This window comes from Belonocnema kinseyi, chromosome 2, assembly GCF_010883055.1.
Source record: "Belonocnema kinseyi isolate 2016_QV_RU_SX_M_011 chromosome 2, B_treatae_v1, whole genome shotgun sequence".
Taxonomy (NCBI): domain Eukaryota; kingdom Metazoa; phylum Arthropoda; class Insecta; order Hymenoptera; family Cynipidae; genus Belonocnema; species Belonocnema kinseyi.
This window is the reverse complement of record NC_046658.1, coordinates 4,765,040-4,778,782: the sequence shown is the minus strand read 5'-3', so window position 1 is coordinate 4,778,782 and position 13,743 is coordinate 4,765,040. Positions and strand designations below refer to the sequence as shown.

Sequence of the window (13,743 nt, the reverse complement as noted above, 5' to 3'; positions counted from 1 at the left end):
TTGAAAGGTAAGCGTATCATGTAACGTCCATCTTTTGTTCGTTGGTAATTCGTGGCGAACTGCTCATCACAAAACATTTCGTCGTCTGTCAAAGTATTTTTAAAGGGAATTTCCTTTAACTCGCAGAACCTGGTTAGGTCTTCAAGCAAGACTTCTGCTGAAATAGCGTGATGTGCTGTAACTGGAATGTTAATTTCTATTCTGTTTGTGATTGAAACCGGTCCAGATAGTATCCAACCAAAAAAGGTACTTTGCACAGTAAGAGAACCCAATATACCCTGTTGGAGACCAGGAAGTAAACATGAGCCATATCTATTGTCTCCTAAAATCAAATCAACTTGATGGGAGCTAAAGAGATTTGGATCTGCTAACCCTAACTCTTTTGATTGATGTTCATTCCCCCACGTTAGATCTTACAGAAGGAGTATATGATGTAAGGTGTAATAATACTAAAGCTTAGATGTGGACTTTAGAACAGTTCTTTTGTGCAGGAATTAAATTAAATTCTGCTAACTTTCTTGACGTACCAATATTAACTCCTCCGACCGCATATACTACTGCTTTAAGCTTTTTGTAGCGTGGACTTAATATTTTCATTGCTCTCTCGGTAATAAAACAACATTCAGATCCTTGGTCCAGAGAAACTCTAAATCTGTGACTTCTTTCTATTTCAGCTTGGAAGGAAATAACAGCCGTAGCGAGTAAGGTTGAGCGCGATAAATTTGTATGATTATTCAGAAAATAAAACGAAATTTTATCGTCTGCTTCTTTAAGTGAAACATGATTCACCCCCAAACCCATGGTGGAATTGCCGGGATCATTTGATTATGACGCGAGAGAGCCTTAAACTGCCAATTGAGAATTAACCGATGCAGTGTTAGTTGGTGGTAAGGCGGGATTTGAATTATAATCTTCTGAATGCAACAGGTCGATGTCCAAGCGTGAGACAATTATAACAACAATGATTATTTGTAGCAAATACCCTACGCCTGTCCACAGACAGAGCTTTGAATTGGTTGCATTTAAATAAACAGTGATTATCCTTACAAAGGAGATACTTTGAGCTAGAAGTTGCATTGTGGCTGCTAACTCCCGATTGTTTTGAAGTCCTACTCTTTTCTTGAGAACTCGCAAAAGGTTTTGAAACTTAAATAGCCGCCAAAATAAGTATAAGAGTCTAAAAAAATGAGTCAAGTTGCTGATAAGTCGGATAATCAGTGCTAGAACCAATATGCATCTCTCATTCCTTGAGAGTACTTATATCAAACTTTTTAAACATTGTAAAAACAAGTAAATCACTCCAATGTTCTGTTAAGCGTTTAAGATTTTTGACATATTAGGAAGATTGATAAAGGCTTGTCAATGAGTTGAGATTAAAGCTCTTTTGTTGTCAAATCTGGTCTTTAGCGGCTCCCAAGTGGAGATAAAGTTAGAATCAGTTATCGAAACATGTCTTAAAAACCTTAAGCTTCGTCATTTAAGGACAATTTCAAATAGTGTAATCTTGTTACATTTGATAAGGTATCGTTTTGAATTATCAAAGCATTAAATAAATCGCGGAAATTCTCCCAATCCTTGTAGTCTCCTAAAAAATCCGGTAAAGTGATTTGAGGAAAGTTTAACAGGCAAAGAATCATGACGAATAATTTGAGACTGATTTAAACTTTCATTAGCCTAAGTCTCAGGAGTAAGCAAGACCAATTGATTATATAAAAAATCTCGCGCATTGTGATAAGCATCTTCAATAGCGAGATACTTAGACTTTGTGAAATATTCCAATTTCTCACGCTCAGCCGACGTAATTCCAGCTTTAATCTCCACGTGCAGGGTTTCACAACTCTCCCAGCGTTGGTTAAGAAGTTCTATCCGGGATTTGACAGTAGCCACTGTTAGATTGTCTTTTCCAATTTTCTTAAAATTGGATTCAGTGCGTAGAATCGCCTTAGAAATCTCTGATAACTCAGAGAATAATGGATCCATTTTAACAAAAGGAGCAATTCAAATTGACAATTGCTGATAATTCAGATAAAATTGAAAAGTCTTAATTTACCAACTGAAGAACTTATTTATTTTAGTTTTAAAGTACTCTGACAACGCGAGCAAATTTAAGTGTGCGAGAGCATAATTATTAATAAAATGTGAATAAATCTTCACTGAACTACTACGGTCTGAATTATTATTATTTAGTTCGCCATAACGAGCCTCTTTTATCACGGGTAAATAAAAGTTGTCATATTACCACTAGAGAAAGTTGGAAATCGAATAATTCTAAAATTAAGTGTGTTGACAATCATCCAAATATCAGCTGGCGAACCTGTTATTTCTTCCTTCAGGTAAAGAATGATGAAAGACCGTTCCAGTGAAGAATGGCAGCATGAAAGAGTACAGTACAGACTGTTTGGAGAAGGACGACTGCCTTACAGTAAGTGGGAAGATGTTGTCACCAGCTTATCTTTGCTATGGGACCTCAAGCAGTCATATTTTCCACCTAGTTCCTGTGCTTTCACTTGATAAAATGTCTCACTATGATCTTTTCTATACCAATTTTACAATTTTTAGTGTTTTTTTACGATCTTCAATCCGGCTCGAAGGACTATTTTGTTTAATGTTTGTGTTTATAAATATTAATTTTGCCGGAGTAGGAATAGATAGAGAAGAATCGTTAGAAATAATAATAAGTTCAAGTTTTTTAAAGTATAGAATACTTGGCAGACTAAGACAATTTTTTAGAACCACACAAATCACTCACTCCCTCGTTTATATAGACATTTTTGTAAGATGTAATAATTAATGTCTATTCAGTTAATCACTTTACTGATCCGAAAAGATCGGACTACGATCTGTCGGAATTCACTGCTGCTCGCACACTGTTTTTCTCAAGCGACAAGACTATCATCACACACTCAAACTGAGAAATTACGTGACTTCAAACATTCATTTAAATTATAAGGACACTGAAAATAGCTTTGAAATAGGCGATATCGGTAAATTGAATCATTATCGATCGTAGAAAATCTCATCAAGACGAAACATCACTACTTAAAAAAAAATGGAATTTTGTATATCCCAGGAATCGTTTAACATTTTATGAAATATGACCCCCCTATCGGCAAATATCAAAAGAGAACATTTACTCAATTTAGTTCACATACTAGGCAGTCTGATAAGTCCCTGAAAAATGAAACACGGAGACGTTTTTTTGGCCAAAGTCGGTTTTATTTTTCAACATACTCTCCTTTTAGGTCGATACAGCGAGTCCAACGATTTTCTAACTTTTTTGATACCGTCCGAAAAGTACTCGATCGGAAGGTCTCCAAAATATGCCTCAGTTTCAGCTATGAGCTCCTCATTTGAGTAAAAACGCTTGCCGGTGAGCCATCTCTTCAGGTTAGGGAACAAGTAATAGTCGCTGGGGGCCAGGTCTGGTGAATACGGTGGCTGAAGAACCAATTCAAAGCCGATTTCATGCAATTTTGCTTGTGCGATTTCGATTTTCAATCGGTCCAATAATGATGAATAGTATGCTTCGGTTATGGTTTTACCTTTTTCAAGATCGTCCACGAATATTATGCCATGTGCATCCCAAAATACGGAGGCCATAACCTTTCCGACCCATTGTTGCGTTTTTGGATGCTTCGGAGCACTTTGGACCGGTGGAACCCACTGTTTTGCTTGTTGCGTTGACTCAGGAGTGTAGTAGTGGATCCAGGTTTCATCCATGGTTATGAATCGGCGCAAAAACTCGGTCGGCTTACGCGAAAATAATGCCAAATTCTGCTGGGAAGTTGTCACACGAATTCATTTTTGACTTTAACAGAATGAATTTCGTTTACCGAGCAACGTGTTCGAACCTGCATAAAAAAGTACGATAGAATGTCTTATTATCTCAGTAATATATGTTACATGATAGTATTTTGAAAGAAAACAATTCTCAGAATTCTATGTAACTGGCGTCTTATTATTTTTTCCATATTAAATTCCTTAATACTTATAATCTAATTTCATCTCTGACGCAAAGTGTCAGCGCACAAAAAAGGCAGCTACGAATCATAGAGGGTGATTGCAGATCTTGGAAATTTTCAATGACGCATCAATGCGACAAACACTTCATACCTAAATTATATTGTTTTGGGGTGAAAAACTTCAATTCCGGAAATAGCAGGTATTAAATGGCCTAATATTGCGATATCATATATCATATCATACCTTATTCCATTTTTTATGGGACTGAAAAGTTCCATTCCCATGACTTAGTCAGCTCAAGGAGCGAAACCAATCTTACAGGCTTCTGCGCTCTAGCCGCAAGTTTGCTCTTCGTACGGAAAAAAGTGAGCCAGCACTCTCCCTACCTATGTATCTACTAATATCATACTTTTTACATTTCTAAAACCCAGTTATAAATCAAACAGTTTGCATCATTCCACTTTCAACCTTCATATGACTTCGACAGATGTTTCATCTAGCTCATCTAAACTTGAAATATTACGTCAGTAATAATATCAACTTTAGAAGAAATCATACTTAAACTCACATAATACAAACGAAAATCTCTAAATGTCAAACAAAAATGTATTAATTAGAATTTGTGAGTTGCAACAATTTTGCACCGTCACAAGCTATTATCGAAACAGCATTACAAAGGACAAGAGTTTCCGAAAGCCGCAGACTGTTTTGTATTCAGAACATTTTCTTTAGCACCAAAGCATGTGTATAATTTTAATAAAATTGAATATACTTACACCGAGGAAATTTCCGATACGCATCCAATGAGGAGCGTCGGTTATAAATAGAATAATAATGATTATCTGTCAATGGTAACTTCTAAAACTAAGGCCAAAATTAGTGCAGTATAAATAGGCTAATTAAAATATATCTTTACTGTTGGGAACTCTGCACTTCTTAAGAAAATGCAACAAAAATGAACGAACATTTTTTTATAAAATATGCACAAAAAGTCCCGTTTTTCGTACTTAAAAGTGTGTAGAAGTGACAATTTTTAGTAAGGTATGAAAAGAGTAATGCGCATGCTTAAATTGTCTATAGTTTCCTTTAGAGACACTAGTTACCTTGTTATTATACTTTTTTAACGCGCAAGTCACTTTTAGATTACTTTGGTTACCTATGACATCGACTGAAAATTAGGTACTTTCACTATAACCACCAGCTAATTTCACTTAATCAGATCTTAAGAGAGATTTAAAATTCTTTCTTTCTTTATCAATAGATATGCGAAACTTCGAAATTATTTGTTCTTTCTTTTCGGTGGAAACCCCTTCTGAACATTCCACCGGAGTTTCACCCTTAAAACACACCGAGGCAAAGTGCAGCGAATTAGAAAATTGTGGTTCAAAATGATCCACAGCCTACAATTTTCATTCGATTCCATCTTTTTTATAAATTAAAGCTAATTAAATTCTGAAGAGGTCTGTCGAGGGCGATTTTGCTAGAAAGGCTTTGTTTGTTTGTTATTCAATTTACAAAATGCCAAAAAACTATCATTTTCCATATTTAAGCTGACTCTTCTGTAGCATTAATTGATTTTACCTCAAAAAGGCGAAAAACTGATAGATTTACAACCGACTAACAAATCCTAAAAACTTAGATGAAGTTCGTGCAATCTGTTCAATTGTTCTAAACAAATCTATGAACAAAATCGATTATTCCTGTACATTGAAGCCTGGAAGTTGTTTTCATGACGATTTTCCCCACGAAATCAAGTGAAATTAATGTTTCGTTGAAATCAAACACTACAGTATAATTTTTCTGATTTTATTAAACAAATTTCATAAACGAATTTAATAAATAAGCGCCTCTGTATATATAAAATGCATTTTTTCTGCGCAATCATTAGTCTTGCCTTCAAAAATAAGAATTTCATGACAGAAATGGAAATCAAAATATTTACCATTATTATAAACAATGCTGATTAACAAATGCATTAAACGGTCACTCTTTGATAGGAAAAATCAATTGTTTTGCATAATTGTTCAGTTTATCCCTAAATTAATATTCTGATAGAGGAAACTGACGTTTGACAATATTTTTTATATTTATTAACAATTCTGCTCAACAAATGCATTTAATAGACGCTCTCAAATAGGAAAAACCTCTTTCTTGATAAAATGTTAATTATATCATAAAAAATGAAACTCTTACGACTCAAGAGTCGTAAATAATGAAAGTCGGAAAAACACAAAAATCCAATAGATAAGTGCGTAAACTTTTCGATGTCCTTCGAGAAAAACAGCGCAGTAATTGAACGTTGAGTGACGAGAAAAATATGAGAACCAGAACAAGTGAAAAACGAAACAACTGAAAATTAAGAGACTCAAGCGATTTTCAGTTGTTTCGTTTTTTAGTTGTTCCGGTTCTCACATTTTTCTCGTCACTCAACGTTCAATCACTGCGCTGCTCTTTTCGAAGGACATTGAAAAGTTTACGCACTTATCTAATGGATTTTTGTGTTTTTCCGAATTTCATTATTTACGACTGTTGAGTCGTAAGAGTTTCATTTTTTATGATATAATCAACATTTTATCAAGAAAGAGATTTTTACTATTTGAAAGCGTCTATTAAATGCATTTGGTTAGCAGAATTGTTAATAAAAATGAACAATATTGTCAAACATTAGTTTCCTCCAGTAGAATATTAAATTAGAGTTAAAATGGACAATTTGGCAAAAAAATGATTTTTTCTACTAAAGAGTGACCATTTAATGCATTTTTTAATCAGTATTGTCTATAACAATAGTAAATATTTTGATTGTTTATTCCTGTCATGGAACTTTCATTCTTGAAGGCAAACCTAATGATTGCGGAGAAAAAATGCATTTTATAAATACAGAAGCACTTATTTATTAAATTTGCGGCTGAAATTTGTTTATAACATTAAAAAAAATTATACTTCAGTGTTTGATTCCAACGAAACATTAATCTTACTCGATTTCGTGGGATAAAACGTGATGAAAAGAAATTTCAGGCTTCAATATACAGCAATAATCGATTTTGTTTATAAATTTGTTTATAATAAGTTAAATATGTTTTTTTTCTAAAGAAATTTTGCTGATAACAAAAATGAGTTTTTGATTTGAAAAATATTATTTCCTACAATAAGACAAATTTTCTTCGATCAAAACAATATTTGATTGGACATATTCAGTACTACATTGCTTTGAATCGCGTAATCTTTTTCTCAGTGGAGATTCCAATGGGAAATTTGCTGCATTTCATATAAAAAGTATTATGTGACACTCGTGGAGAAGAGCAGAACTCCGTGAAGGTTCTAAAGTTGACATCACTCGATTTGAGCTCGCAGCATGCACGACAGTGCAATTTCTGCACATGCATCACAATGTACGATTATTGTATTGTAATCTTATTTCAGGCGGCGAGTGCACCTCATAAATGGGATGTTTTTACTTACCTAACACCAACTTTTTGTGATCATTGCGGTTCGATGCTTCATGGTGTAGCTCACCAGGGTCTCAAATGTTCAGGTAATTTTAATAACTTATCTATTTTCAGCTATGATGAGGTCGTTAGAAGGAGAGTTATAACTAATTAATTACTTCATACTGGCAGTGAATAATTGTACTATTAGTTGAATATTGTCCTCTTGTATTAGGTCAGCATTGGCGGAGCAAAAGATGAACACGATAAAGATCAGAATTGGCATCCAGACCAATAGTGGTCATTCTTATCAATTTAAAAAACTTGGGAAACTATTCGCTGCCAGGATTGAAACGATATTGTGAATAAGTTGTTCTTAGCAAAATTAGGTCTGCCACGTTAAATTAATAGATTCGGTTAATTGAATTCACATTTTCCGCAATCAGTAACTCATTTGCGGTATTAATGTGATAATACCTTTTTTACTTTAGTTTCTATCTATCGTATTACAATTTTAATTTATTATGTTCTTCATTTTCTTAATTCACTTCTTCTTTTTCTTTTTTAACATTATTTATATGACTTTTTGTTTCATTATTTATGTAGATTCTTTGCAATTTATCACTAATAATTTTCCTTCTAGCATATTACTCCGAACACTTCACGCGTTATATTTTATCTAAAGGAAAATTGCATGAGCAGGTCACTATTGATCAGAATTATTGCAGAATATATACTTAAGAAACATAAGTAAATTATTGAAAACACAATTAAATTCTCATTAAAAAATTATATTAGTAAATACTATAGTAAAAACTATTTTAAAAATAACACAGGCTTCCAAAAAATGGATATATATATATAGATTTTTGGTCGCTGAACATGAATCTGACATCAGTTTTTCCCCAGCACATCAGCGATTTTCCCTAGATGCAGAAAAATCCTTAGTAAATTAGCTTTTCTGATATGAATTGCCTTAGGTATTTAAATCATCTGGAAAAAGATCAGACATGATACTTTCATGTAATTTGGTGCGAAGAATACGAATCTAAGCCTAGTTTCAATCCAGCACATCGCCGTTTTCTCCTAAGCGCGGAAAATTTCCCACAAAAGCAGCTTTGTCGTGTATGAAATAACCCTCGTTATTAAAATCGCCTGAAAACATGCCAGAGAATTATATATTTATATTTATTAGGTTTTAAATGCGAATCTCACATTAGTTTACACGAAAAACGTCAGGGATTTTCTCTATGCGCCGAAATATCTCTAGAAAATCAACTTTTTCGAGTAAGCAATTTCCCTTGCTTTTTAAATCGTCTGCAAACAGTTTAGAGCATAATATCTTGATGTATTTTGGTGTGACAAATACGAATATGACATTATAATACTCTCACTCCGTCATGGTGTTACACTATTTGCGAAAAATCCCTAGAAATTTAGATTTTTTCGGGTATGAAATAACTCATGGTATTGAAATCGTATCGAAGCAGGTCAGAGCATGCTATATTTTAATTTGTTGGGTTTTGAATATGAACCTGATATTAGTTTCGTCGAAGCACATTAGGGATTTTCGCTAAAAGCGGAAATTTCTCCAAAAACCAGCTTTCACGGGTATGAAATGATCCATGTTTTTTAAATCGTCTGTAAACAGTTAAGCGTATAATATCTTTATGTATTTTGGGGCTCTAAATACAAATCTGACATCACGTTACCCTCATCCTGTCAGGGTTTTACAGTAGACGCGATAAATTCCCTTGAAAATCATCTTTGTCGGGTATAAAATAACCGTTGCTATTAAAATCGTCTGGAAACAGGTCAGGGCATGATATATTTATATTTCTTGAGTTTTGAATACGAACCTGATGTTAGTTTTCTCAAAGCATGTCAGAAGTTTTTGCAACATGCAGAAATTTCCCTGTAAAATCAGCTTCTTTGCGTATGAAATTGCCCTTATTTTTTAAATCGTCTAAAAACAGTTCAGAGCATAATATCCTTATGTATTTTGGTGCGCTTAATACGAATCTGACATTAATTTGCTCTAATCCCGAAACTGTTTCACAGTAGATGCAAAAAATTCAAAGAAAATCACCTTTTATAAATGGAATGCGTGGAATGCACTTTTGCTTTTTCAGCTGAAAATGTACCATTTGAAATTTACGCGTAACAGGTTTTTTTCTTCGAAGTTTAAGAATTGTCAGATGTTCTTATCACGCCATCAGAAAATATAATCCCTCATTTTTCTCTAAATTTTTGGAGGCTTAGGAGAAAGTTTTCAGCTGCGAAGTTTAATTCACTATAACATCATTGTATAAGAAAAGATCTCTTTAGGGAATTTTTCGAAACTATGGAAAAAGTTGAAGGCTCGGAAGCGAAGGTCCTATCTATATTTAACCACAAAGGTACCCCAAAATAATTTTTTTGAATCATTCCACTAACAAAGGTGATATTAAACTAGAACAAACTAGCGTTTAGGAAATTTTTCGGATCTAGGGAAAAACTGTGAAGAGGTATCGGGAATCTGAGTTCAAATTCTTATTTAGAATCTAAAATATATCAAGATACCAGATGACTTCATATGCAGTGGTGATCCGCTACACGAAAACCTGCTTTTCTAAGGCATCTGCTGCATCTAGTGGAAAAACCGGACCTGCTAGGGGAAAAAAATATTACCTTCGTACTTAGCACCCTGGAATACAGCAATATATCGTATTCAGACCGCTTTCTAGATTAATTAAACAACCAGGGTAACTCTCTGTACGGAAAACCTGCTTTCCTAGAAAATTCACCACATCCAGGGACAACACCTGAGATGCTGAGGGGAAACTAATGTCAGATTTATGTTCCACGCACCAAAATACATAAAGGTGTCATGGCCTAACTGTTTTCGAACGATTTCAAAACTCAAGTTAATTTCATAACAGACGAATTTGATTTTCTAGGAAAGTGTCCGCATCTAGGGAAAACCCCTGATGTTCATGGCGAAAAATAATGTCAGATTCGCATTTAAAACACAAAAAGTATAAATATATCATGCAAACGATTCTATTAACAAGGGCTACATCATACACGACAAAGATTATTTTCTAGCGAATTTTTCGCGTCTAATGAAAAACCCTGCGGTACAAGGGAAAACTAATATCATATTCATATCAAACACACCAAAATACATGTAGATATCATGCCTGACCTGTTTCGAGATGATTTCAATACCAAGGGTAAATCCATAAAGCAAAATGCTGATTTTCTGGGAAATTTTCTTCGTCTAGGGTTAAGTTCTGATGAGGAAAGCTCGGATTCGTATTCTTTGCACAAAAATAAATATCATGCCTGACCTTTTTTCCAGGTGATTTTAATACCATGGGTAATGTATACACAGATTCGTGTTCAGCGCCCTAAAATACGTATAGATAGCATGCTATGATCTCTTGCACAACCCACTTTTTTGTGGGCCTGTGTAATGATTAACCGCGAAAAATTATTACCATTGAATGTGTCTAAAATTGTATGGCAAATAGATTAAACAAATGCCTCCAAGGATCATTTATTCATTAAAATTTCGGTCTTTCTCAATAAATTCCATGAGAAGTAAGTCAATACTGATATTTAATCAATATTTTTGGCTAATAATTGTATTAAAAATTGTTCTGAACAATTTGAATAATAAATTTGCAACTCTTTTTTCCAATTTTACGTGGTTTTTTACTTTAGCTGTATTATCCCGAAGGATGGTAAATGACCGTTTAGAGGAATCACTTTTCACATCTTGTGAAAAAGATATCTACACTGTCGATCTAATACCCCTCAAATTCAGGATTTTGTTTTTCTATAATTTTAATTGAATTTATCTGTGTAAAAAAAATCTTCCCATCGCTCCACTGGAAATGGAAGCCAGGTTAGCCGATTGCCAGTCGGGTGACCGGCCTATGTCTCGTTAAAGAAAGCCTTGCTGTACGGTAATTTCAAACATTAATAATTCGTCTATCAAATCTGAAAGTTTTGAAGAAATAATAGCTTCGTTTTAGAATTTTGATGATTGAAAGTATTAGAGATTTTAGAGCAGGGCTGTAGCCCAGAAATATCACGCTTTCTCGTGGTATTTCCTTTGTTTGTTCTTTGTTGTGTTTATAATATTCGCTGACCTAATGACTGATAGTTTCTTGTGAATAATGAACAAATCAAGAATTGTTCAAAGATAAATATGTGACATGGAACGAAGAAACCAGCCTTAGGACCAAAAAATCTATGTATCGGTTTTTATTGATCATAAATAATCGAAATTTTCCCTATGCATAAAAAATCTCCATTGCTCCATGATTAAAACTCGAACGCATGTGTAGGGTAGCTTGTTACGCCACACGAAATAGAAATTATGCTAAGACCCTAATAATTAATCAGCTTAATCACGCGGCAGTCGACCTTCGTCATTCAATAAGTGCGTTAGATCCACGCAGCAGGTGTGACTAAAAAATTAATTGCATGCTGTACCTTTTGCTTGAGGGCAGTTGACATAATAGTTTAAACAAATTTTGAAGCCTATCTTCCTACCATTTGTGACAAAAAGAATGACCATGTGTTGATCTTGCACAGCAACTAAATACAACTTTGCAAAGTTTTCGTGAAATTAAATTTCACTCATACTGTATACTCATATAACTTTTTAAAACCTTTGCAACAAATTGTGAGTGAAATAATTGATCTAACTTATCATTAATTGTGATGTCCCTTATCTGACATTTTGTCGTCATTTACTTTTCTTCAGACGTTCAAAGAAATGTGTTTTTTCAAGAAACACAAAATTCCTTCACTTTCAAGTGTGGGTCATCTGTTCTTCTTTTGAAATTCGTTAGAATTTCTGCAATTGGTTAATTTCATAAAAAGTACATTTTTTATGAAAAAAGTCATTTTAGAAATTTTTTTCTTCTTCAAAATTGGGTACTGTTTTCTATCGAAATGCCAAAATGTCATTACTAATATCTTTTTTTCTAATTCAGAATCTAATGCAAATTAGTGATTGAAAAGTTACTTTACAACAAACAGGAACATAATATACGCAGTACAAGTTTGTGGTAAATTATTAACCCGCTTGATCTTTTAGGTATGAGATAATTCATATGTGCCTTTTAGGGTTAAGGTTAAATTTTCTGTAGTTTAAAGTTGTAAGGTGATTTTTTCGCATTGCGCTCAATTCTTACATCAACAGACTCGAGCGCTTTGCCTGTGTAATACCTCGAAAGTCGAAACCCTGATACGTTTGGCTCGGTTCATCACCATTCGATGAGCGCGATCAGGCAGTTTTTCCTGGTAATTTTCGAGTTATTTTTCAACTATAATTTATAAATCGTAATAAAACATGAGAATAATACATAATATGATTTTTATGCATGGCTGTCGTTCATTTCTGACCGCAGTCGGCCATAGGGCTACAGTAGAGTTGCAGACTATGGACAGAAAACTCTCAATTAGCGGGCTCTCTTCCCCATCCCTGTAACGAGCTCCAAACAAGAGCGGAGGGGTATTTTCTCAATAGGTACGAAACAGATAGTTAGGTACTAAAGCTTGGGATATTTGATGAAACTGAACGTAGGCCTTGTTGTATCACCATTGCCAAGAGATTTGCTTGATGTGCATCATGGACTGGATAGCATTAAAATACAGGCAATTGGAAAAGAGAAGCTTTTGCTTATAAACGATAAAAGAAGTGAAAATTATTATGTTTACGACAATTCTTAATTTAATTAATTTGTGCAATCTTGCAATTATTTCTTTCGATGGAACGTTTTATAGTTGTCCAGATCAGTTCAGTTTTTAATAATTCCATTATTGTCAATGTTTGTAGATTTTATTTAGCTGATGTTCGGTGTAGAAAAATCAAACAGCTCGGATTAAGCAGCTAATAAAAAGACGAAAAATTAGAAATAGGTTCTTTTTGAAAAAACTTTTATGATCTTGATTGTTTAAATCTATCTGATGTAGTAATATGTTTCAATGAAGATCTGAAGGAAATCCAATCATTAGAATTTTAAAATTAATATGAAGAGCTGTTCAAATTTTCCATCTTAAATTTGAGCTAAATTTTCTGTGACAATAAGGCAACCAACACACGGTTGTGAGACTTATCATTCAACATTGAATGCTATGTTTAGAAAATTCAAACCAAACATTCATATTGTGGAAATAAATATTTTAGAGGTGGCAGGGGAATATGTAAAAAACACCACGTACTTCACAAAACAATTTGAACACACCAGCATTAAGAAAATAAATTTGTGTAGTAGAAGTAGAAGTTTGGGTGAAGAGGGAAAGAAGTCTTGAAGGGAAAACTTATCTGACACTGATCCTAGCCCGAAACTCGAGA

General features: G+C 33.9%; 1 protein-coding gene across 12 annotated transcripts in view; it reads left to right on the top strand.

Annotated features, from left to right (window-relative positions):
• Positions 1-13,743, top strand: part of LOC117167579 (protein kinase C, brain isozyme) — a 1,572,697-nt gene that overhangs the window by 398,020 nt on the left and 1,160,934 nt on the right. For all 12 annotated transcript variants that reach the window (XM_033352622.1, XM_033352629.1, XM_033352624.1 and 9 more), the window contains one exon: positions 7,384-7,495. In XM_033352622.1, coding sequence (XP_033208513.1) covers positions 7,384-7,495 — 112 coding nt within the window. The remainder of the gene's footprint in view (positions 1-7,383; positions 7,496-13,743) is intronic.